Source organism: Ips typographus, linkage group LG15 (genome assembly GCF_016097725.1).
Source record: "Ips typographus isolate SLU linkage group LG15, UJ_Ityp_2.0, whole genome shotgun sequence".
NCBI classification, from domain to species: domain Eukaryota; kingdom Metazoa; phylum Arthropoda; class Insecta; order Coleoptera; family Curculionidae; genus Ips; species Ips typographus.
Genome location: NC_138436.1, coordinates 7,250,488 through 7,277,472, shown reverse-complemented (window position 1 = coordinate 7,277,472; position 26,985 = coordinate 7,250,488). Strand labels below are relative to the sequence as shown.

Sequence of the window (26,985 nt, the reverse complement as noted above, 5' to 3'; positions counted from 1 at the left end):
TGGAGTGTTTAAATGCCTGTCTTATTTTAACTCATTCTGATGAAAAAAGACGCCCTATGCTACTACAACTTAAAACTCAGGTTAGTACTGCCGTCAAAATACGCCTTAAACTTCGGACTTGTCAGCTGTCAGCTTGTCACTAATGCATTGCTAGCTTTTTGTCGTGTTGTCAAAAAAATTGCCATGCATGCAGCATGCAGCTTAAAATAATTGTAGTTTTTTAAATTTATATTACAATAATCTATTAATTGACGAAGATTATACACTAAAATCACTGGTGTGAAGGCAGCAAGCCGGAGCCGAAGATGTCCGATTGGTCAGTGGCGCCGGACTTATTTTTTTCTTCACTTAAAATGTGTTAAATAAACATTCAAATTAATCCAAAACTAATCATAGTATCACAACCCCCTTTGGTACATTTATAGGGCTAATAATGATGTATCTTTAGAGGGTAGTGAGAACTCCTTACACCCCGTCAGAGGGTGGAAATTTTGAATTTCCTAGTCTAGCAAGCCAGCGCATATGACATTCAGATTTAAAAAATTCGCGGAAAGCACGGATTAATTTGCCGACAAAAGTTCTCCACTCTGAAAGACTTGGTGTCGCGAGAAAATAAAAAAAAGTCGGCACGCTTTGTGTAACGGTCAAAAATGTTCGTTCTTCGTCTTTCTTATAAGTTTTGTCTATTGTCTTTGTTTATTTTAAAGTTTCGGCCATTCCAATTTTGTCCGGCGTCAGTTATTTTGCTGGATAGTGCATTCATTTTTATTTGGTTGGTGGAGTCAGCTAGAGGCTGTGGGTTAAGAGTTGCTGGAAAAATGTAAGTAATTAAATACTGGTCTAGCATCAATGATATCTGGTGTTAAGTAACTAAATTGCTGGCAAATTGAAAGAAACCGCTAGATTTCTTTCAAAGAAATTTCAGTTAAAATATTTTGAAGTTTAAGCGATATGTTTTAATTTCCCAGCGTTTAATTTAGTAAAATTAGACTAGTAGTGATCGACCGATACCGATACCGATATAGCGGCCGATATATGTATAAAATATCTGCCTCGCGGGGCCGACATTTTTTTATAAAGAATTAAAAGCTACCAATTTTGGGAAGGAAAAAACAGTATGGGTCCAAAATTTCATATCGGTCGATCACTAGACTAGACTACATTGTTGGTTGTTTAAATTACCCGCTTTTCAATTACATTACCAAATTGTTTCAGGAGCGAAAATAATACTGGGAATGGGGGTGAAGGGATGATGCCAGAATTTAGTCTGGCATCCATCCCTGAAGAGGAGGAGGACCTTTTGTTGTCCGATGGTATGTAGAATTAACATACATACAACAAATTTATCGCACCACCAAAACTTAAATAAATCGGAAAAATTTGTATTTTTTTTTTTTTTGCAGATTCGATGGTGGAGGAAGTGGAGGAACAACCACGCCCGCAGCGGCCCGAGCCTGGTCAACAGGCCAGCGTGCCCCCCTGCACCTGCAAGTGCAGGGGGGCACTTGCAGGTGCTAGTGGCCCTGCAGGTGCAGCTGGCAATCCAGGCTGGGGAGGTTGGGGCCGGAGCCGTGGGCGTGGAGGTGGGCGAGGAGGCCGTGGAGGTGGGCGAGGAGGCCGTGGAGGTGGCCTTCGACTTACCAATAGTAAGCTTTCAGCAATAAAGCATATATTTTTTAAATAATAACTATTTTCTTCTTTTTGCAGACGAATTAGTTGTAGCCCTCCTCAAGAAAATACTAAGTTAAGATTGTTAAGAATAAAATTGTTTGAAAATACCATGTTTGCTTTATTTACTGCCAACTCGTTACAGCCACCAGAACAGCAACAATTTTGAAACTTATTTTTTCTAGGAATAATATACTATATAGGGTGATTCACGGTGATGGTTAATTAGAAGTATCTAGAGAACTCATTATTTTTTGTTGAAATTTCGAGTGTAGCCTAGGTTGGGTCCAATCTCTCTATTTAAAATATTTTGAACTTTCCGGTGTTGCCAGATCAGTCAGAATAAACACCAACTTTTGATTTTTAAATGGAAGTCTGTTTTTAATCTCATTTTTGAATTCCTCGCAAGAAGGCTAGTAATTAATTGTTAATACTTCCCTATACCTATCGCACCGTTCCTTAGATATTTTATAAAAATGGTGAACTTGTCAGCAAAACGGTGGTCTAAACTTTAATTAATTTCTCAAGTCCTGACAGTTTTGCTGATGTGACCTTTTGTCTTCAGTTAGACAATACTACATGGTTGAAAAGCCCAGACACAAAAAATGAAAAAAACCTACAGTGTGGTTAATATTAACCTTTTAGTCAGACAGATAAAAAAGCAAAAAGTCCATTTTTTTTAAATGGATATACCAGGTGTCCAAAAGCACCCTGGACATAGGAGATTAACATGGGAAAACGGTTTTGATTTTTTTGCGTCTGTACGGTTGATTTGATTGAAATAATGAAAGTTGTAGTACCTATCACGAACTAGTTTTCTGTATTTTTTTCAGATCTCTAGCTTGAGCCCTTTTGTCGTTAAACACGAACAAAAATGCGAAAATTTTAACTTTTAGCCTGCACTGTATAAGCGGTTGTCGAGCAACGGATAAACAGGTCATTGTTGCTGGTACGGTTGCTCGACAACCGCTTAGGTTTAGCGGCGCTAGCATCGCTAATATCTGATGATAAGGAACATAGCCAGTTCTCAAAATCTCGAAGTACCATAAGTACTTGGGTATCAAAAAACCGTTTATCTCGGTTTATTCGTTCTATTATCATGTCGCATTTTGTAAATATAATAAATAAACTTGTACTTGATAATAGTATAAATTGGTTTTATTTAGTTGACCATTAGTCGAATTGAGGTATTTCAATTTTGTAAAAGTCATTTTCTCATTTCGAATACTGTAGGGACATTTTACCTCAACTATTCCGTCATTGCCCACCAAGCCATCTGGAGAACCAGCTAGATATGGTTATTTGTTGTGAATGATTAAACCACTTTTCAACACCACATTGCCAGACCTCATACTATACTCTCGAAGGGCATTTTCTTCTTCTTTGATGCCATGCCTAACTGAGTCGACATGACTGATATCTTTGAAAGATAACATTACGTCAGCTAGCTTGATTTTTGATATATTGTCACGACTAGCGTGACGTGTTGAATTTAATTCAACTTATTTTGCCTGGGATCTCGTTTCAGCGTGAAAATAAAACACAGTTAACTCTACCATCAAGTTCTATTGAATACGTACTTAAACCTAACAACTCCTAACTTACTAACTAGTAAAATAACAGGTTTCCTAACCCAACGAAAACGTTACTAACTCCCAATAAAATCATAATAAACCAGGCGTAAATTAATACACAACATAGAAGTACAATAAACATACTTACATCTCTATAGAAGACAGAATCTTGGAGAGAGGCTTGTCACTTGGAGCGCGGTTCGCGATTAACTTTACTTGAGCGTTACGGACATGTCTAATTGACATTTGCGGTTCGATCACCAACGTGGTGCACAGCAAAACTGGATTGATTGGAATGAACTGGACTGAACTGACTGAACCTTCTTTAGGGTACAACTTCCTTTTTATAGCATTCCAGACACTGGTTCCACCAATCAAAACTCCCAGACCTGGCCTCGTCTAGCCGACAACTCGTGACGACCTTCGACCATCGGTACTTGGAAAACATTCCACATTATTTCGCAAATTCAGCAAATGCATCTTAATTGCAGTTGCACTCCGACCGCATTCCACAATTTTAATGTTTCCGCTCAAGTAATATAAACATTCCACATTTTTAATGTTTCCTTTCAAGTGAAATAACTTTGATTTATTATCCTTCGTGACATTTGCCCCTTCTCCATGAAACTGGCCCTCCAGTTTAAACCAAGAGAGGTAATTCCTATATTTGACAATTCTAATTACCAAAGTTATCGCTAGCCTTATATAAAATTCATCTTATTATAATATCATTTGAAAAATGGAGTAAGCGAAAATTTTTAATTTTACTTTTTATCATATATTTTCTAAAATGCTTACTTTCTCCATTTTCCGTCATCGCTTCGTCGTACCCAAAACTTATAATAATCCTAATCATTAAACTAACCCTTAAATTAACATAACACATTTGAAACCTTGGGTAGCCCTTAAATATGCACCATATATTTCAATATAAGTAGCTCTGATGTTGCGACTTTTATTGCGCCATTGTTCGCACAAAAGTGTTTGTCACAATCATATATTGCCCTGACTATGACTTAACACATCGTCTTCCACTGGTCATCAAATAGTCCAGTAGCTGAAGTCTAGCAATGTCCATTCCATACTCCATAGTCTCTTCTGCTTAGGCTTTATTTTCATCATGTGGTTGACTCTGGTGATACTGTTAAATGTCATCTTCAATGGTCGTCCAATACTGGCTTTGCACAGCGCCATTTAGTACATTGGCTTCTTATGGCTCCCTCAAGCGGTTTTTACATGTAATTAAAATAAGAACAAAGGTTAATATGCGTTACTTAAGGCTTAATAATAACATATAATAATATATAATATTACACGCATATTTCTTTTATATCTCAATTAAATTAATAACCTTCAATTGAGTGAATTTTATTCACTGGTATACCTCAAACCGATTGCAATAACTTCTGCATATGTTTAACTAATGTCCCAATTTCCATATCAACTAAGTTGTTTTAAAAATTGGAACATTGACCGTTCTAAATTCATTTCAAATCCGTGCGGAGAAATATTTTATTTATCCAAAACAAAAAATAAATTGACGATAACGTTTGATTGCTTCTTCCCTAGATTATCTGTAAACAAAAATAAGAAAGTAAATTATTAAAACGTAAACACAAAACAAAATTTACGGTTGTCTAATGACCCTATGGTTTGAAATGCACTCTACCTAAGTAGTGTAAACAACCTATACTCGGTTTATTTTGTCTTGTCAGCGGTTTTGAGGTAGGTCAGGGTAACGCTTGTGTCATCATTATCATATTAATAACAGTGACGTACTTGACGCCTTTTAAAACTTATTACGCCTGTATTAACTTTACCCATCTTACCTTTAATTAAACAAGAAAAATGGTTAAATATCATTTATTTTCTTCGTGCTACAATAGTCATTATTATATAGATAAACTTTAAATATATAGTATATAATATTGATATAAAATATTGAACAATAATTGTTTCACTTGTCTTGTTCGGTTTGGGTCCCTCCGGGTTTCGCCTGATCAGTGTTGAACTGGTCCTCATTTCTTTCCTCACGTATAGGCACTTGATATGGTGATATTACTGATATTCAAAAATATCCAACACCAAAATAAAACGAAAACTCGTTATTTTAATTTGTCTATCCCCCCATTATCACATACCCCTGACATTTATATTTATTCAAGTATTTACTTGTTCGGCACCTATGGCATTTATCGATATATTTTACGTCCCTCGTATTTTTTGTTTAAGTATGCCATTTTAATTATGTCATTTTTTCCATTGTAGTCAAATAACTTGTAACACGCGCGCTTAGATAATCATTTTACACACTTTTGGTGTAATTGCGGAAAATTAGACTAATATCCGTTCGTGAATCTTTCAATTGGCCATTAAATTCAGACGCGGATAAGAGAATAAAAATCCCTGAGCTCAGTAACTTCAAATTTAGGTACCACTCGGTATGTGAAGTTTGTACCCAACAAACGTAATATTTCCACTTCAACAAAATTATTACTTTGTATACAAAGTGTTACAATCTTTATGTCAGTTAGGGATAGACGGTGCCTTATTATCGTTTATTTATTTTACTTATACAGCACTGCATTCACAGCAGTTTTGTCATTTTATGGACGAAACGGTCCTTCACTTTTTTCCTCTCCAGTCACTTTCTTGTGTGCCTTTGCGAGTGCAGTCGTTTTTTCTTTTTACTCCATTTGAGTGTAGTAGTGTTTTTTTTTCGTGTTTTCATCATGAACCGTAAGTAAATTTGTTGGCTTTGTTATTCACTTTATAAAGTAATCCAATTTGTTGTTCTTTTCAAAACTAAAGATCCACAATCTTGCCCCCCAAGTGACAACCAAACTGGGTTTGGAAGGGGTTGCCGTCTCCAGCACTTCCGGAGACTTCTAACGATGCGCCGCCCTGGTGAAAGGCTCGCCGACGTTTGGTCTGGGAATGACAGGGACATCGGTGCCAGGTCGGCTTCACCGTCCATTGGGCGCCACCAGGGTGTTACCTATCCTACCCCCACATCCAACACTTCTGCGTGGGGGTCACCAATACCATCGAGGCCATCGACGCCCCCGGTCCGCAAAGAGCGGCTCCCGAACGGGATTCCTGCTCCGACGGCGGAAAACAATGTTGAGGAGACAACCTCAGGAGACAATTCTCCAACTTGGTGGTCTGGTGACCAGGTAACCATAAATGGTACTGGTCACCGGATCTACTTCCACCACCACCATTACTGAGGTTTTCTTTTTTTTTTTTTTTTTTTCTTATCAATTTTTATTAATTTTATTGTATTTTTTGTAAGTGTGTAATTTTAATTGTATTTTTTTTTTCTCTTTTATTATTATTGTTATCTTTTTTTTTCTTTATTATTATTATTTTATCTTATTTCGTTTGTTTTGTTCCCTTTTTTTTTTTTCTTTTAATAGTAATATACTCTTTAGTTATTCAAAGTTGTCTCTTTTGTGTGTTTTTCCCATTTTTTTTTCTTATAAAGGCGTGCATTCTGGGGTCGAGGGATCATAATAGGGTAATATTCTGCTTACGTGAACAACTTCTCTTTTTGCTTTGTCTGATCTGCCTTTCTGTATTTCATAGTCCACGTCCGACATTTTTCGTCTTATATAATAAGGTCCGAACCATCTAAGCAGCAATTTTTCACTTTTCCCGACTTTCCTTATTGGAGTGAAAACTTTCACCTGGTCACCCTCATTAAACTCCACATGTCGATGTTTACAATCATAACGAAGTTTATCTATGTTTTGTCGTCTTTTTATGTTTTCAGCAGCAAAATTACGTATTGCCAGACTAGTTTCCCTCATTTGATTGCTATCAAGAGATTCAGTATGCGGCATAATGTTCGCTTCAGTTGGTAAAATAGGTTCTCGTCCATATACTAGCATAAAGGGTGAGAATTGCGTGCTGTCTTGTTTCGCTGAATTAGAGGCAAAAGTTACATGTGGTAAGTATTGGTCCCAATTTGACTGATTCGTGTTGGTGTACATTGCCAACATATTTGCAAGAGTCTTATTAAATCGCTCCGTAAGACCATTTGTCGCTGGATGATATGCCGTTGTAAATTGGCTTGTAGTGCCCAATTCTTTCAATAGTTTCGTCACCAACTCTGATTGAAACACTTTTCCTCTGTCACTTAATAATTCCTTAGGCGCTCCATGTCTCGTAATTATTTTTTCCAAAATAAATTTTGCTACGGGCCCTGCTTTTCCACTCGGTAACGCCTCAGTTTCTGCCCAACGTGTTGCATAGTCTGTTGCTACCACTATCATGGTTTTACCATTGCTACTTCGGCGAAAAGGGCCTAAAAGGTCAATTCCTACCTTTTCAAATGGTGTTCCCACAGGAATTGGGTGTAAAAATCCTATCGGCTTTTGATTTTGCTGACCTTTTCTAGCTTGACAATCTGGACAACCCTTAACAAAATTTTCAACGTCTTTTTGCAACCCTTGCCAATAATACCGTTGCTTAATTTTTGATAGCGTTTTCGCTATTCCCAAATGACCACTCAGCGGTTCCGAATGGTGAGAATACAAAATTTCTCCCACTAACTGTTGCGGTATTACCAATAGCTTATTTCGACCTAAATCATTCGGATTTACTCGGTATAAAATTCCGGATTCAATCCTGAAGTTTTTTGCCTGCTTACGTAAACCAATTGTAGCTTTTTCCGGGTTTTTGATTGTCATTATTATTTGGGAAATTTTTTCATCTTTTTTCTGTAACTCTTCAATATTACGAGTATCCAAAATAAATGTTGGTATTTCTTCAACGTCGTGTTTATCCGTATCTGGTTGCAGTACCGGATATCTACTTACACAGTCAGCGTCTTTGTGCGCAATTCCTGATTTATGGCACACCGTGTAATCAAATTCCGACAGTTTTAATGACCATCTAGCTAAACGACCTGTTGTGTCTTTTAATGTCTTTAGCCAACATAAAGCATGATGATCAGTTACAATTTTTACAGGTTTACCATAAATAAAGTGTCTTAAGTATGAAAGTGCCCATATAACTGCTAATCCTTCTAATTCAGTTATAGAATAATTTTTCTCCGCTTTGCTAAGACTTCTGCTTGCGTAAGCGATAGGGTGTAACTTATTTTCTGTGTCTTCCTGCAATAATATAGCTCCTATTCCATCTTTACATGCATCTACCCTTAATTCACACCCTTTGTTTGGCTGAAAATGTGCCAACACTGGTTCACTAATTAATTTCTGTTTTAGTGTTTCAAACGCTTTGTCATGAATGTCCTGCCAATCAAATTTATTTTGTTTCTTTGTCAGATCATGTAAGGGACGTGCAATTTTTGCAAAATTTTCTATAAACTTCCGGTAATAGTTACAAAGTCCTAAAAAGCTTTGTACACCTTTCACATTTTTTGGCCTTGGAAAATTTTCAATTGAAATTAATTTTGATTTATCAGGAAAAATTCCATCTGTCGAAATTGTATAACCAAGAATATTAATTTTTCCTTTTAGATATTCACATTTTTTAGGTTTTAATGTTAGGCCTGCACTTCGAAGTCTATTGAAAACTTTACGTAATTTTTCAAAATGTTCATCTATTGTTTCAGAAAAAATTATAATGTCGTCCATGTAAATTAAAACTTCTTTCCATTTTAAATCTCTAAACACTACGTCCCCTAACTGTTGAAATGTTGCCGGGGCATTGCACAATCCAAAAGGCATTACATTAAATTCCCATAATCCATGACCTGGCGCCGTAAAGGCAGTAAGTGGTTTACTTTCTTCTTTTACCTTGACTTGCCAATAACCTGAATACATGTCTAACGATGAGAAATACTGAGCGTTTCCTAAGTAAGTTAAAATATCCTCAATATTAGATCCTGACCACGAATTTTTTACTGTTACATTGTTTAACTTGCGATAATCGACACAAAATCGCGTCTCTCCAGACTTTTTCTTTACTAATACGACGGGACTTGCCCAGGGCGAGTTACTTTGCCTTATTATATCGTATTGTTCCATTTCCCTTATTTGATTATCTATTATTTCTCTTTCTTTTTGTGCTACCCTGTAAGGTTTTTGTTTTATGGGTTTAGCATTTCCTACGTCAATTTCGTGTTCAATTACATCAGTTCTCCCCATATATTTTGGTGTTTTTGAAAAAACGTCACTATACTCCGCAAGTAGCGTTTGCAATTTATTATGTATTCCTAAGTTTGTTATATTACTTAGATTATGGTCATTCATGGTAATTATTTCTTCATCATTTTCGGTTTCATTAATACAACAAATTGGAATTTTTGTCATGTCCATTTTAATTGTTTTCTCGAGATTACCAATCGTGGAATTTTTTATTACAAAAATTCTACGATGACCGACATTTTTAAGCTTAACATAAAAATGTCCATTCTGCAAAAACGGTAATCCTACGCAAATAAGACTTCTCGGTCGTAAAAAACTGTCTTTCTCAATAAAACAATATTCCGCCAAGTCAGACGGTCGTAGGTTCAAGTTCAATCGGGTAATTATATCATTCCCGGGCTTCAACACGTAATCGCTGCCGACGGTAATTTTCAGGGAATTTACTGTTGGCTCGTTTGCTATGTTTACAAACAAGTCTTGCTGTGGCTCGCATTCTTCAGTTGAATCATAATCTCCAAAATTTAGGATTAATTTGTCCGAACCATGCTGCAATGTCACTTTATTGTTATTATAGTCAATGACTGACTTTGTCGTCGTCAAAAAGTTATGTCCCAAAATTAGAGCTTTAGACAAATTTTTTACCACTAATGCTTCAACGCGTATCTCTTTATTATTAACTTCAATCGTCACTTGTGAATTTCCAATAGGTGTAAGAGGGTAACTGCCTGCAGTAATTAATTCAACATCATTTTCCAAAGGATACATGTTATTAATATAATTTAAATCCACAATATTTTTACACGCTCCGGTGTCAAGAACGACATTTACATTTTCTTGATTATTTACTTTTAAATGCACATACAATAACCCTCCTTTGACGCCCTTTGATGACAGGTGGACAATCTCGTTAGGGCTTCCTATTGACGAAATTGTCCTCTTTCGTTTGGGTTTTGGTATACCCGATCATTTCGACGGTTATCTGAATTATTTCTGGAACTGTTTGCATTCCAGTTGCACGATGCATGCCCAATTCTTTTGCAATTAGTGCATCTAATGCGTCCATCGTGTGTTCTTGTATTCGGTAAATAGCTATTACCTTGATTTCGGTAAGGTGCTCTGTTTCCATAGTTTGGACCTCTATACTCATTATTTCTATTCCTTTGCATATTCTGATTTTGGTAATAAGGCCGTTGACCGCCATTATTTGAATCATTATTAACGGCATTGTTCCTTGGTGGCGTATTTCTTGTAAAATTTCCACGATAATTGACAAAATTCCTGTTCGGACCGTTATTGGCGACATTCCTGTTATCTATGAAATTTCTTCTTGTGCTATTACTATTATAATAGACTCGATTTCTATTTGGATTGCCATCTCTGCGTGGAAAATTTGTTGTATTTCCCGGTCCGCTCCTGACTATTTGATTCTCGTTATTTAACGCATCGGACACGGAAAGCAGTGCCGTATCCCGTGTCATCTGATTTACCAGGGTTCTCTCTTTAATGTCACTCAGCTTTAACACTAGCTGTTTTAAGTCATTAAAATTTTGATTACCTGAACTCAGCAAGTAATACATTTCATAGTAGGATGGGTGCAAACCATTTTCAAAATGGTCCCTAAACGTGTCAAAAGACATTGTCGGGTCAATTTCCGTTGCCAACGCAAGTAAATCAAAATAATATTTTTTAACATCCTCATTGTCTTGATGTTTTCGTGTATTTAATCGAAACTTTAGTTTTCTTAATGGCTGTTCACCAGAAAATTCTTTTAAAAAGTCCGTTTTTATGTTTGTCCATGTTTTTGCCTGGTTTGCCGGTTCGTTAATATAACCATCAAACCAAGTCTGAGCCGGGCCTTCCAAGAAATTTGCTAAGTAGGAAATTTTGTGGTTTTCCGACCAGCTGTTTGCAATCGCTGCTTTTTCATATTTATTCACAAAAATAATGGGAGAGTCTATAGATGGGTTAAATGTAGGTGGGCATGTAAACTTTGGTGTGGCTGGAGTTTTTGGCTCAGCCAAAGCTACCTGTAAAGTCATGTTAGCCATTGCTGCCGGATTGTTAGGACGTATCTCACTGTTTCTCTCTCGAATTACAGGGGGTGGGCAAGGATTATTACAACCTTGTAACAAATCTGTGGGGCGGGATAAGGTAGGCTCTGGCACTACCACTTCTCTCTTCTCTGGCACTACCACTTCTAAGGGACTTTCTTGCCAAGACTCTTCTGATTCTCGCGGTTTAGGCGGAGTCCTACTCAATGAAGCTCTTGGCTTAAAAAACTGTTCTGGGGATCGTGATCCTGCCTTGGAATCTTTAGTTTTCTGAACTTGGGAAGTCGAAGCTTTTGTTGTTCGAATTCGCGGGGTCTCAATTTGAGCACTTACGACAGTTTTTTCGAAAGGGCTCTCGTCCTCACTACTTGTTACACTGACAATAGAAGTTGTTCTGTCGACTTCTGGGGCACCTGCAGAAGCAGAGGAACCGACAGTTGAGCTATGATGTGCGGGTTTAAACTCTCTCAACTCTTTTAAGACTTTTTCTGGGTTTTTCCCTTGGGCTAGTGCTTGTTGCAAAACAAATTTTTCTTTGTCTGATACACTTTGAGCTCTACTGCGAGTTCGTACTCGTGATTTGTCACTTGGTTCACTCATGAAAAATTAATACGAAATGTTTGGCAGTATTTTTAATTATTTCGATTTTTCAAGCTTTTGGACAAAATTTAAACGATTTTCTTAAACAATTTGATTATTTCTAGCAATTTCTTTGCGAATTTGCTTATTCATCAAACTAATAATTTTTTTGACGCTAAAATACACAAGCATTAACACCCCCATGCACAGAAAAATAATAATCAAAATTTCCTTAGCCGACCATGAATTATCTTTTTCTTGAGACGCTGTATTAGAAATACCGCCGCTATTACCCGCTTGAGAAATAATTATTTCTTCTTCTTTTGATGAAGTACCCCCCATTTTAAATAGAACGATTAAAATTTAAAAAAAATAAAATTTATGTTTTTTCCACCCTGAAACGTAGGCGCCTCCACCATATGTCACGACTATCGCGACGTGTTGAATTTAATTCAACTTATTTGCCTGAGATCTCGTTTCAGCGTGAAAATAAAACACAGTTAACTTTACCATCAAGTTCTATTGAATACGTACTTAAACCTAACAACTCCTAACTTACTAACTAGTAAAATAACAGGTTTCCTAACCCAACGAAAGCGTTACTAACTCCCAATAAAATCATAATAAACCAGGCGTAAATTAATACACAACATAGAAGTACAATAAACATACTTACATCTCTATAGAAGACAGAATCTTGGAGAGAGGCTTGTCACTTGGAGCGCGGTTCGCGATTAACTTTACTTGAGCGTTACGGACATGTCTAATTGACATTTGCGGTTCGATCACCAACGTGGTGCACAGCAAAACTGGATTGATTGGAATGAACTGGACTGAACTGACTGAACCTTCTTTAGGGTACAACTTCCTTTTTATAGCATTCCAGACACTGGTTCCACCAATCAAAACTCCCAGACCTGGCCTCGTCTAGCCGACAACTCGTGACGACCTTCGACCATCGGTACTTGGAAAACATTCCACATTATTTCGCAAATTCAGCAAATGCATCTTAATTGCAGTTGCACTCCGACCGCATTCCACAATTTTAATGTTTCCGCTCAAGTAATATAAACATTCCACATTTTTAATGTTTCCTTTCAAGTGAAATAACTTTGATTTATTATCCTTCGTGACAATGTCTTTAGCTTTTATAATTTTACCAAAATTAGAACAACTTAAGCGCTTTTGTCGCTCCTCTAACCAAAATTGAGATTTCCTCTGATTTTTTGTTTTTTCTTCTACACGTTTTCGTTGTACATTGGTCAAATTCAAAACAGTAAGAAAGTCTTGAATCTTTTTTCGTAAAATTATACTTTTTACTGTTCTTGTGCAAAGAAAGCAACTGTACCACTGATTTGGGTCCAACGATGGATCACAAATTTGGTGTACCCACCTATCACATAGATCGCACTGAACCCAATAAGCGGTGGTGGTCAATGCTCCACAATTACAAATAATGCACACATCATATGAAAAACACTGTTTGCAAAAATAGTTTTCGGTATTTGAAATATTTTTGTATTCTGTTATACATAGGTCGTGCACCCATCCGTTACACATATCGCATTGATGCCATGACACAGTGACATCCAATCCACCAAGACCACAATATAGGCAATTTTCGCTATTAATTGGACCATTTGATTGACGTTTTATTTTGTCATTGGATAGTGAGTGGTTTTGAAAGTGTTTTAAATAATTACCAGAAAAATGCGTTGTAACGGTAGCCTTTTTTCGCTTCCAACTTTCTTGACTATTTAACTCGTTGATTAAAGGGTCTTTGATAAGAGGTGGTCGAGCGAGGTTCGATTTAGATATTCCGCATATCATTTCTTTATAAGCGGCCAAAATTAGTTTACTAGACTTTCTCACAAACCTACTACATTTTAGATTACGGTTACCTGCGATAACGTTCGTTTTTAAATTGCCAAAATGTGTTTCAACATAACAATTACTCAATCTATTTAATGAGTATTTTTTGGAAACCATTATTCCTGACCATAAAGGAAGAAAAGGCATATTTTTTAAAGTAATTACATTAGCCCACTCTGGAAAATAAAACTCATTTTTTTTACCTTCACTCTCTGACAGTATGACAGCTTCTTCTAATTTAGAATGAAACAGTACATAAAATGGGCTACCTTTGTGTAATGCGTTATCAGAAGACGACAATTCTTCTTCCACTTTAATTACATTACTTACCGATTCCTCATTACTTATTACGTCATTTTCCGTAGCACAACTTTCGAATTTGCATAGCTTTTCGTAAGCAGTTTGTACATGTTGATTTTCGTATTGGGATAAAACCAGAATGCAAATACCTTCGAACCACACAGTAACATCATTAAGTGTTGTTAACATAATACATTTTGCAAATAAATTTTTTTAAATTTTTTCTATATGATCATTATTTACAATTTTTTTCAAATCTTTAGAAACCATTTTCATAAAATGGGCACAACATAAATGTAACAAAACGAAAGATGAACCCACACTTTTCTCGTCATCGTGTTGAGTCAATTTATTGTAACATTCGTTCAGATAATGCTGCAAACTCATATCATTAAATGCTCGGGTCACAGCATGCATACTAGCGAAAGTAAAATCTGTGACTACGGCACCAAATAACGGCCATTTCCGCAAAGTTAAGCAAAAACATTTAAAATCATACAAAAATTTAAAAATTGCATTTGTGAAATGCCTTGAAGAAATCATATCCAAGACAGAAATTATTCTATTTGTTTCTGCTATGTGAACAACCCCGGAGTATAAATATATACGCTTGCAATTTTTCAATACTTTTGGGGCTCGCACTATGCTGCCTGTAGCATCGAAGTACAGAATTGGTAATTCATCCCCAATTATTTGTTTTTCGCAAAGACTAATTTGTTCTTTGCTAAATAATTTAATTGAAAAAGTAGAAGAAACTTCTTGAACGTATTCAGGATGATCACGCTGCATAAGAAACATATCAATTAGGTCATCATTATTTCTGTCAAAAGAAGCAAGAGCTTCTGATTAGGTATATGCCAGTGCAGAAAGGAGATTTATTTATTCATGTGCAGAGTTACTTTTCATAATGTGACAAGCTGTGGTGCCTTTATTTTTGAGTTTAGAATAAAATTTCTTATATGAAAGTTATAATTATTTTCACAGAAAATATAGACAAGCTACAGAAGTCCGGTTGAATAGAAAATATAAACACCTGGAAATGGCGGCAATAGATGTCGCCTCTATGCGAAATTTTTATTAATTTGATTTTCGGGCCAAATTTTCGGCCTCATTTGCGCTATCACAGCTGCAACTACGTATCCGCGTTAATGCGACGTTGTCAATTCTACTAAAGAAAGCGCAAATAATTATTAACCGCGTTTTCTTAAAACGCGTGCCGAGTGCCGACTGCCGACAGTCGTTAAAACATGTATAAGTATATCTCACTCGCACTCGCACAGACGTACGGGAATCTTAGCAAATCTTTTTGATGTTACCGTAAATAAAATTTTTTTCCAGGTTTTAGTGTGGCAACTGCATAATAATAACTTTGTCTATAAGGCAATTTGTTTTACGTGCTTTAAACATCAGGCGGCTATTTTCAAAAAATCCACACAATTGTGGCATGAGCGATAAAAATCCATTAGTATTGTCAACTTTAAAAAACTGTAAATCTTTCTTTGAAATCCTTATTAAAAGTCAATCTGTTGAAACAAAATCACGAACCTTTGGCATAACAAACTGAAAAAGAATAAGAGAAAGCAGGCCACCATGTTTTGACGGGATTGTCCAAACTATTAATGCCATCCTTGGATTATATGAGTTAGAAAATCAAAATAACAAATCAAATTTTTTATTGACCAACCGGCTAAATCAAGACTTCCTTGAAAATGTTTTCTCTGTTGCGCGCCAAAGAGGAGGATGGTCTTTAAACCCTACAGCCAAAGCATTTCGGCTCTCTTTTCGCATTCAGTTTATAACTAATATTTTAGACCCTTCTAAGAAATCAAACTGTGAAATTACAACTTTATCTCCTTTGATAAGTTCGGAAATAAAAACAACAAGAGAACAACCAGTTGTAGAATATGATCAACCAATAAAAACTGGGGAGCCGAACAGTGTATTAGAAAGCTGTGAAATGCTAAGCAACGCTGACGATGTAAAAATTGCTACAGACTCCAATGATTTAAAGTTATCATTAGAAGATTGTGCAGTTTCATATTATGCAGGATATCTTTTAAAAGTTACTAACAATAAATTTAGCTGCATAAAATGTTTTAGCGATTTACAAAATGAGACCAAATTATTAACAGACTCCAATCAATTATTAATTTTATATAAAAATTACGGTTTGACAAAAACTTTTTTAACCTGTCCTTCAACTGAGCTGGAGTGCGTCGTCAAAAAGTCAATGGACGTATTTGTGAATATGTTTAAAACATACTAAGATCAGGAATTTGTTGCGTTAAAATTGACAAACATAATTTTATCACGTAATGCTGCTTGGTTGGGTAAAAAAGAAGACGAGTGCTATGAGCATAAAGTGTTTTTGCTGTTAAAGTTGGTCCATACAAACTTGTTTAAATTTTGTAAATGGTCTTCACAATGCCATAAAAAAAGTACACAGAAAATTAAAAACATTAAAAATCAGTGAAATATTTATTTATATGATTATGATGCACTTTTAACACAAATACTTTTTATGAAATCGTGCAAAAAAGTACACTTTCTTCAATGATTTTTTTCCATTCAATAATCAATCATCATTAAATCAATCTTTTTAAAATGTTTCCATGTTTAGATTGAGAAATGTCAAAGTGCCAAGTCGAAATGCAATGTTTAAAAATATGTACAAGTCTACTATTTGTCACGGATAGGATTACGATGTTTGATTTCACGGTATTATTAGCTTAAGAACACACTATATGTTTTTTGTTTTATACACTGTCAACAACAACAGCTAATTTAAAGTCAACAAATCCCTGCATCGGTCCATCTTCTTTAATTTTTTCATTTCAACTAAAAAGCATAATTCGTTTTTTATCGTGTTAGAATAGTTTTTTAGATTAAAATATCGTATATAAATTAATGTTCGGTAGGTTAAAAATAATCGATTTATTAGGATAATGCACGTCAAAATGCAAGTAAGTTTTTGTTTGTAATTTCCAAAAGCGGGCATCTAATTTATCGTTTGTCATGCTTTTTTTGTACAACATACAGGTGATTCACGGTGATGGTATATTAGAAGTATCTAAAGAATGGCTTAATATTTTTCTTTGAAAATTGGGATGTTAACTAAGTCGGGTCCAAACTCTCTTTCTAAAATATTTTCGATATTGCCGGATCAACTGAAAAGAAGTACCAACTTTTGATTTTCAAATGGAACACCCTGTATTTCATTAAACTTTTAGATTCTACTTTTAATTATAAAAAAGTTTTGTTCTATGTATTCCACCTTTAGGATAGACCGTTTTCGAGAAAATGAGTTACAAAATCTGAAAATTGTCCCCTTTAGAAACTTCTAAAACCTAAAATATTGAACTGGGAAAAAAACCACTTACACAATCCTATCTTACTGTGAATATGTGTCTTTTTGAAAAAACTTTTCAATATTTATAAAATGTATTTGGTTAATTTTTAGATTATACCTAAAAGATTTAGAATATATTATGTATTGAAAAAATTAATTACTCAAACCAATAAGTTCAAAAGTATTTTATTTTACCTTATTTTAGTTTTACAGCAATCAAAATTAACAATTTTTGTAAAAGTGGTGCATGTGATTTGAACTCGCTAGCAGTTTAATTCATGCAATAAATTTACGTTGCTCTTGACTAACGACTTTAATGAGAAAAGATTTCAATAAGCGTATAGATACAAAAAATAGACCAGCTTGTCTATTTTTTCTGTGGTATAGGATACTAAAAAAAGTCTGCAAGTTTCAGATTTAACTTATAAACTGACAATGAGGCAAGTAAAATCAGATCGCCGCTAGCGCCATCTTTCAAAACTAGAGCGAACTACGACCCTGTAAAATGCGGCTTGGAAGCTGTTGGGGCGAGCAACGGCTTCCTTTTTAGGGGTCATTTTTAATACATTTGACCGGACTTCTGTAGCTTGTCTATATTTTCTGTGGTATTTTGTATACATGCTGTCTGACAAAAACACCAAGAACAATTAAATTAACAAAATCTACATTTTTAATGACACTGGAAAATGTTATTACATAAATAAACCGCTTTTCTGCATTTCTTCCGTTTCAAAGACGAAAATGTCAGTGCTTTACCTATGTATTTTTGAAATGACAAAATGTAGCCAATTTATTTATGTAAAATATATGCAGAGTGTTCGTTTGGAAAAACGTATATTCAGGCGAATTTCTTGATTTGCCATCTACGTTTATTTTTTTATTGACAGCACGTATAAAATATTTATGCAAATATCTTAACTTTTGTATGTTTTTTTTCTAAATTGAAAAATAAATAATTAACAACCTCAGCTTGTCACATTATAGAAACTAACCCTGTAGAAATGGAAACGATGCTGGAGCGATTTTTACACCAGCATGTGTGTGCACACAGTTTCGGTTTAATGTCGTAACCAAAACGAAAATGTTCTATAAAGAAACGTTAGGAAAACGTCCTAGATCAAACATAACCGTTTCATAATCGGTTGTACGTTTCTAAGTTGACACAGGTTTGTTGCAGATTCGTAACGGAGTCAAAACTAAAAAGGAACATTTTTAACGTAACAGGGAGAATGTTGAGTTGCGGGACATATAACGAACGTTTAAACTTAAAAAAGATGTAAATGTGTCAAATAAATAACGAAACAAAGAAACATAGAAACTAAATTGTATTGAAACAACGACGTTATTTTGTTTAGTGGGTAATCTAATAATAGATATTGATAAAAAAGTGGAATCATCTGGGTTTACTTCACCCTGCCGGCTGCCCCCCTGAACGGTGTTATTTAATTTATTATTATTGTAACATTTGTTCCTGTATAGCTGTGATTAATAATTTATTGATGGGTAACCAAATTAAAGTCTGACAAATGGGTAAGAAAATCTACTTTTACGTTAATTTGTTGTTATAATGTGTTATGTTTATAGATTTAAAAACTAAAAGTGTCCGATGACGGAAGAACAAAAGTGAATTATGATGGAATTTATAAAGAAAACCCCAGTTTTACAAACCGGAAAACTTTCAAATGGAGTGTCTTACAAAGACGTGTCAAAACTATGGTGTGAATTAACAGATATTCTGAGTTTTGTCCCAGTGAAACGTAAGGAATGGAAGGATTGGAGAAAAGCAAGTAAAAATTTATATAATTTTTCTAAAAAAGCCATAAAAATCAAATACAACTTTTTGTTGTGCTTAATCAAATTACCCACCACAGCAGGGTACTACGTTGTGATACAAGGTGTTTTATAGGCAACATATGTTTATGTCTTATTTAAATACGAAAGATTTCAGCAAAAAACAAACTACGTCAGTGGATTCTACGGAAAAATATCTATAAGAATCCGTTTTCACCTCTTCAAAAAGTTTAAAGATATCTGAGATATGGCGGGTACCTCAACAATGATATTTTTCAATTTTCCCCTGTATCTTAGCAGCAAAATGGGTTCTGACAATTCTGCTGACGCCATGTTAAATTTCACAAAAAAGTAACACACTGTCGCAAAAACCGCAACCCCGTATCTTTAAAAATAAGTGAGATACCTTACAAAAGTGTCGAAAATGGGACACCCTGTACACCAACATTCCTTTAGCTATGCCATTAATCGATTCAGATACTCACTTAGTAGGTACGGTACGGAAAAAACGATGTGGTTTGCCAAAAGCAGTTGTATTAAAGAAACTTCAAAAAGGTCAAATATTTGCGCAGCAGAGTAGGGAGGGTCTAATTTTTATAAATTGGAAAGACAACATAAATGTTTTTATGCTGTCAAGTAAACATACTGACAAAATGATCGAGGTGAGGGGCACAATAGGGGTAAAACTAAAACCTGAAGCTGTTTCGGATTATATCAGGGCTAACGAATCTGTCGATCTATCTGATAAGATAGTCGCCTTCGAGTTACTTTTGATCACATCTATGGCGAACGCATACATATATGTTGTACAAACAAAATGAACAGGGAACCATCTCGATCACAGATTTCAAAAAATCCGTCATACAATATTTGACATCTAATAAACTTCAAACTGAAATTTTATAAAAAGGCGTAGTAGCAAAGAAAAGAAGTTTTACTACGTTTTACTAAGTGTTTCAAGCGCGTTCTAACTTTGTATACACATTAAAAGACGCGGTTTTTTTGAAGTTCTAATAATAAACATTCTGGCTCGTTCTTAGAAAACCCACCTGATAAAAGGTTGATTCTTCGATGTAAATCGAAGCTGAGCAGATACAAAAAGTTAATTTTGCTGTAGGATGTTGATCAGTCAGGAAAATAAATTGTACGTTTGATAGATATTAATGACTGATTGCTGGTGTGGTTCAATTCCAATGTCAACTTCTGCACAGTTACTCAGTTCGCCATGCGTAGATTGACATTTAAAGGAATGATAATTCTTGTAATACATCCCCATTTAGTCGGACATTAAATAAAAATTATGCGGCCAAATATTGTGGATAGGAAAATGTTGCATATGACATAACAGCAAATCGAAATAGCAAATAAAACTACACACAACCCGCGCCCCAATCTTCAGTATATTAGTAAAATAAATAAGAATTCCAGTGTTCCCCTGTACGACTTTTTATGCATCTTGCTTCACCGGGAGAATATCTGAAACAAAGAAAATAATATTACGACAAGAACATAAAAAACGTCAACAACGTTCAGCTGAATACCTAAAAAAATTTCCGACAAAAACCAAAAAAGTCAAATTTCTATTTGTTTTTTACCACTTTATTAATGATTATTTTGGAATTTACTCCGCATGTAATAAAATGTTTTAAATTTTTTTTACCAAATTATTTAGCAATAAAATGCGCAACTTCTCCATTGAACTAAAGCTCTTACCACAATAGTTTCTGAGATAGCAATGGTAATGCATCGAATTTGTAACACCCTGTATATAAAGTAAAAGTTTAAGAATTAAGTGTAGAATTTAAAATGTATTAAAAAATGTGGTTCTAAATATTTAAAAATACCCATATTTTATCTGCCACAAATTTATGCTCCACCCTGCATAGTCAAAACAAAAAGAAAACATTTCTAATTTTTGTTTTAAAAAAAATTGCCCAGCCTAAATTAAAACTGATATATATTATCACATAGCTTATAAAAAACACAAATCACGAAACGGTGCCCGCTAGATGTAACAAGTCTTCCTGATCAATCAATCAATAAATTCAATAATATACAGGATGTTACATTATAAAACATATAAAATTTGGACTGTCACAGTTTTACAAGATACTTTTTGTAGCTTCCCAAATAGTTTACTCTGTTTAAAATAATCAAATCAACCTTAATGTTAATTCCTGTCTATCTGAGATATTATTTATAGAAAGGGAATAGCTTGAATAATCAAATTATCTAAAAATTCAGAAGAATTTACTTGGTTATAAAAACACTGCAACTGCACAAAGGTGTTAGCTTTATAATCATAGTACTCATAAGATAGAAGATGTCTCATACAAGCGGTGTCTTGAGTTCATCATTTGTACTCACTGCAAACTACCTCATTATTACTATACTTTAAACATGCTTTTAGATAAGAGACACTAAATATAAAACATATTGATTTGACGTTCAATAATGCAATTTAGCAAAGTAAATAATGATGATTATTGTTAAGATTATGGTGTTAACGTAAAACAATAATGAAATCTGTAATGCTTTTCATTTTAATGTCAATTTCAGTAAAAATAGTTAACTAACATTAAAACTTGCTCTTTTATGCACTGTTCTAATGTAGTACTTCTTGGTGGGTAATTTGAGCCTTGTTTAAGTCATTTTCTTTATAAAAGTTATACTTTCTCAAACACATGAAAAAGCAGTGAAGTATTCAGCATATACCAGATACAGATCTGTAAGATAGGCCTAATTTGCTACTTGTACTATACTTATGTTATGTTTATACGGAACGCACTTGTGTGGGAATTGATGGATGTCATCCGGGAAAAATAAAGATTTCAATTTGGGGGAATGATTCCGAATTGGCACGTTTTTACAAGGACTGAACTACTGAATACTTTGTTACAAATTCATTAGTTATTAAGTTGTGATTAAATGGAATTATTAAGCAATTGAGGATATTCATATACACCCTACTCCGAGCACAACAACTTAAAAATTACCAGACGAGAAAAATGTGTAGTAATCATGCATCAGTAGGGTTAAATACCTAGGTTAAGTTTGAAATTGGTATTGTAATCTTACTTAGACCAGCAGGCTCTATGTCCTTCAAAAAATATACATTTACTTGATTTTATTGTCTAATTTTCAACTAGTATTGAAATATTGTATTAAAATTACAAATATAACTATTTTAGCTGCATGGGAATCTATTTGACATAACATAAATAATAAAAACAAAAGCAATGTGACAAATTCGAAGTTTAGTTGACATAACAACAGATGGAAGATGGCTTAATCAGCAGAATTTGAACTGAAAAAAATTGAACTTAAGTATTGGATTGTTAAAAAAAAACATTGCAGCTGCACAAATACAGGGTGTTACAAATTAGATGCATTAGCATTTCTATCTCAGAAAGTATAGTTGATAGAGCTTTAGTTAAATGGAGGCAAGGTTGCGCATTTTATTGCTAAATAATCTGGTAAAAAAATTAAAAAAGTTTCATCTGGAGATATTCAACAAAAACAATTAATCAAATTTCTATTTTATTTTTTACCACTTTATTATTGATTATTTTGGAAAATCAATTGCACCTTCTGGAGGCATTAATTTAAGCTATTTAAGAAAATAATGTTTGTATTAAGCTACAACGTTTCGTGTTTTAGACACCATCATCAACTTAATATTTTAAAATACGGACCGGGACTTTTGATTTCGTTTTTTTAGTAGCTACCAACCTACCGAAAATAATGATGTGCCACAAAATCATACCTAGTGTACTTAGGTATTTGCTTTTTTCAAATATGCATTTGAAATTCATATGTTATCATAATGAGTAAATAATTTAGTTTGATATGATTAAGCTAGTTCATCAAAACTCAACCGCGAATTCAAACATGTGAGTATCTGAAAAATAAATAACTAACAAAAAACATATTTTTTTTTTAAATAAATGAAAAGTACCATAAGAAACTCTCGCTCTTTTTCGAAGGAGCAATGAACCTATTTATTAAATTATATAAAACTAAATTATCTACTCATCATGACAACATATCAAATTCAATTGCTTATTTTTTTAAAAAATCTTAAAATACCAAGTATATAATACGAGTACACTAGGTATATTTTTTGACAAGAGTGACACATCATTAGTTTCAGCAGGTCTGTGGCTACTAAAAAATTAAATAAAAAGTTGAGGTCAGTATTTGAAAATTTGAAGCTGACGTTGGTATCTAAAAAAGTAATGTTTGAGCTGAAAACTAAAACTATTTTCTTGAAGAAAATGTGCCTCCAGAAGGTGCCATTGATTAAAGTGGTAAAAAAATTAAAATAGAAATTTGACTTTTCCGGTTTTTGTCGGATATCTCCGGATGTAATGAAACTTTTTTGAATTTTTTTTTTACCAAATTATTTAGCAATAAAATGCGCAACTTTGCCTCCATTTAACTAGAGCTCTATCAACTATACTTTCTGAGATAGCAATGCTAATGCATCGAATTTGTAACACCATGTATGTTTGGTTTAAAATCATGGTACTAGATAAGCAAATGTTGTATCATCTAAGTAATTTCGTAGACATCATTTGATCTGAAGAATTGACACGTATATGAATTAGATTATTACTGTTCCTTCAAACATGCATTTAGATAACACTACATACAGTGCTTTTGTAACATGCATGCTGCCCAAGTTCAATAAAATTAAAAAGACTAACTTTTCACAAAAATTCTCAAACCCCCTCATGTTTTTAATTTTATTAAATGCTGCTTGTGTTATATGAATTGGAATTATACAGGGCCCAAAAACTGGGTATTTAAAATATTTTTGATCTTTTAAATGGCAACACTTCTTTATTATTGTATAATTTGGATTCTAGAAACAAACAATTCTAAATATGTTCCATGCAACTTGTACCACAATTGTCCTGTAAATATTGATAATTTGACACCAATAATTTTCCAATAATTCAGATTAACATCCCCAAAAATTATTGATGACATTTTTGAAAAAAATGTAAAAAGATAATTAACTGTCTTGGTTATTGTAACAGTACATTTTGAACAGCTGATTTTAATTTTTTTCAATTTTTTTAAGTAAAAGTTGTAGGACCTATAATTTTGAAAAGTGTATTTGACATTTGTTTGAAAACAATTGAATATCAGTATGGAGTATGTTGCATGAAATATGTTAAGGATTGTTTGTAGAATCCCAAACCTCCTATAAAAATAAGGTTCCAAGTGTTTTTGCAAAAAGTAAAGCCCACTTTAAAATTTAGTTTAAGTATTAGTAGGTATTAGTACTCACTGTAAAAATTGAAGGTGTTTATAAATGATAAGTTTATGGAGGTTATTACATGACATATAGACTGACAAGTGCCAGTACATAAATAGTAAATATTTCATAAAAAGTTGTAGCTTGTAGCTGCAATCCTTTTTCTTTAAGCCGGAACCCAAAACAAAAATGAAAAAGTTAATAAAATCATGTACCTAAAAACTATAACTTTTGTGATAATATTCATGTCAATGCCAGGTTAGCCATACTGCAGGTTCGAAAAAGGAAAAAAGATTTAATTTTAGTATTAGCCATAAAAAATTTTGGTTTTTAAGTGAATTCAGTTATAACTAATACTAAATTTAAATTATTTTTTCATAAACTACTTTGGTCATAAGCATTGATTCTATTCTTAGTCCTAATATTAATAACATAACTAAAATTAAATTTTGCTTTATAAACTAGGCTTAAGTCCCTTCCATTTCATCACATTCAAGACATTGTATAATACATATTATCTCAATGTTGAGCAATGCCGATTACTAAAGTGTACAATGATAATTATTAAACATAAAACAATAATGAAAAATGCATTAGTTTTCATATACAGGGTGTCCCATGACGAAAGACATCGATTGATATAGGAAAAAGTATAAATGTATATATATATAAATGGTCATGCTTTTGACACAGGGTGATATTGGAGACCTGCAGGGCATGTTAATCGGGCATAAATAATCTTTATTTTCAATAGAAAAAAGGCTATCGACCACTTGGTCTTTCTGCCTATGTTTACAGTGGGATTTTTTATGGTTTTAGTATACATGTTAACTTATTTCTAATTATTTACAATTTATTTACAAAAAAAAAAAAATCTTAGTTAAAGTGCTCTAGTAGGCTGGCAGTGGGAAAGAGGTAACGGGATTGTCTAGTTTGTCTTGTTATGCACAGTGGGTTTATTATTGTCCAGTTGTTTGGATTATTTTTCCATTTGTTTTGTAGTTGTATAAGTCTGTCTGTTATTTTAGTCATGTTTGTACGTTCGTAGAGAAGTTGGTTGGATGGGTTGTGTAGTGGGTTTTCTGGGTGTCTTATTTTGGTTATTAGTCTTAGAGCAATCTGTTCCGTAGTCTGAGTATATCTTTTAGTTTTGTCAGTAGTGTTTGCTCTAAGTAAGTGTCCGTAGTCTAGAACTGGTCTACAGATGGATTTGTATATTTGTGTGGATTAGTTTTCATTTGAATGTTAATTTAAGTAAAATCACTATACTGACCTTAAACCTTGCTTTTTTATTCACGGTTCTAATGTAAGTAGTTGATCCCATTGCACACCATTTCACTCTTCAACTTGAATGATATGTTGCAATCTTCTTAGTGGGTAATTTGTTCTTCGCTTAGGTCAATTTCTTCATAAAAGTTATATTTTCTCATCCACATGGAAAAGTAGTGAAGCATTCAGCATATACAGGATACAGATCTGTGAAATAGGCCCAATTTGTTAGTTGAACCACCCTTAAAAAATTGTCAGACTAGACAAATTTTTAGTAATGTATACAAGTGATGCATCAGCAAAGATTATATAGGTTATGTATGAAATTGCCTAATTGTCATTGTAATCTTACCTGGGCTAGCAGGCGTTGTGTGCATTATGACCATTGAAAAATATACATTTACTTGAATTCAGTGTATAATCTTCACCAATTATTAGACTATTGTAATAAAAATACAATTATTTTAGCTGCATGTTAATTTTTTTGACACAACAAAAACAAAAGCCAAGTGACAAGTTGGCATTTGACATCACAACAGATCCAAGTTGGCCTATCAGCGGAACTTGTTTTCTCAATGCGATACGCCGGGTGACGTCACAGTGGATGCTCGGGTGCACAATATGCACTTAATACCCAAGGAATTACAGGCGTTGTCCGTGGTTTGGTATTACTATTTGATAGTCCATCTTCACAGAGTGGAACAAGTATTGGATTTATTGTTTTAAAAGAACATTGCAGCAGCACAAAGATGTTTTCTTTACAATTATAGTACTTGATAGGCAGATGTTCAGCATTATGCCGTAAATCCATTGACTTTAATATCAATATTGAAATAATTTCAATGAAAATTTACCACTATTTCAATTTTTGGTCACATAGATATGCACTAAGGACAATTGATTAAAACAACTGTAGGTAATAATTGATTGATAAAATTTCAAGCTTCACTATGGCAACATTGCATTTGTGTTATGGCCAGACCAAACCAGACGGAGCAGTACGGACCTAACCTCACAAATTATGTACATTTTAAACGGTTTTTGGTGTTTTTCAGTTTTTTTCCGGCAACGGTAAGTACTTAATTCAAAATTAGGATAAAGTACCAAACTTAATTTTTAAATCAATTTTAGATATGTCTTAGAAAGCCTC

General features: G+C 33.9%; 1 protein-coding gene and 2 long non-coding RNA genes across 3 annotated transcripts in view; 2 read left to right on the top strand and 1 right to left on the bottom strand.

Moving 5' to 3' along the window:
* The window catches only part of LOC145738457 (uncharacterized), a 404,307-nt gene that overhangs the window by 102,516 nt on the left and 274,806 nt on the right, over nt 1-26,985 (top strand). The window lies entirely within an intron of this gene.
* LOC145738393 (uncharacterized) lies at nt 516-1,748 on the top strand. The gene is made up of 3 exons (XM_081993212.1): nt 516-1,313; nt 1,404-1,646; nt 1,708-1,748. The coding sequence occupies exons 1-3, from the start codon at nt 1,250-1,252 to the stop codon at nt 1,746-1,748; spliced, it is 348 nt and encodes a 115-aa protein (XP_081849338.1). The 5' UTR covers nt 516-1,249.
* On the bottom strand, nt 20,612-26,884 carry LOC145738453 (uncharacterized). The gene is made up of 3 exons (XR_014180755.1): nt 26,188-26,884; nt 25,840-26,042; nt 20,612-20,776 (listed from the first exon to the last, which is right to left on the bottom strand). It is a non-coding gene; the product is annotated as an uncharacterized LOC145738453 (long non-coding RNA).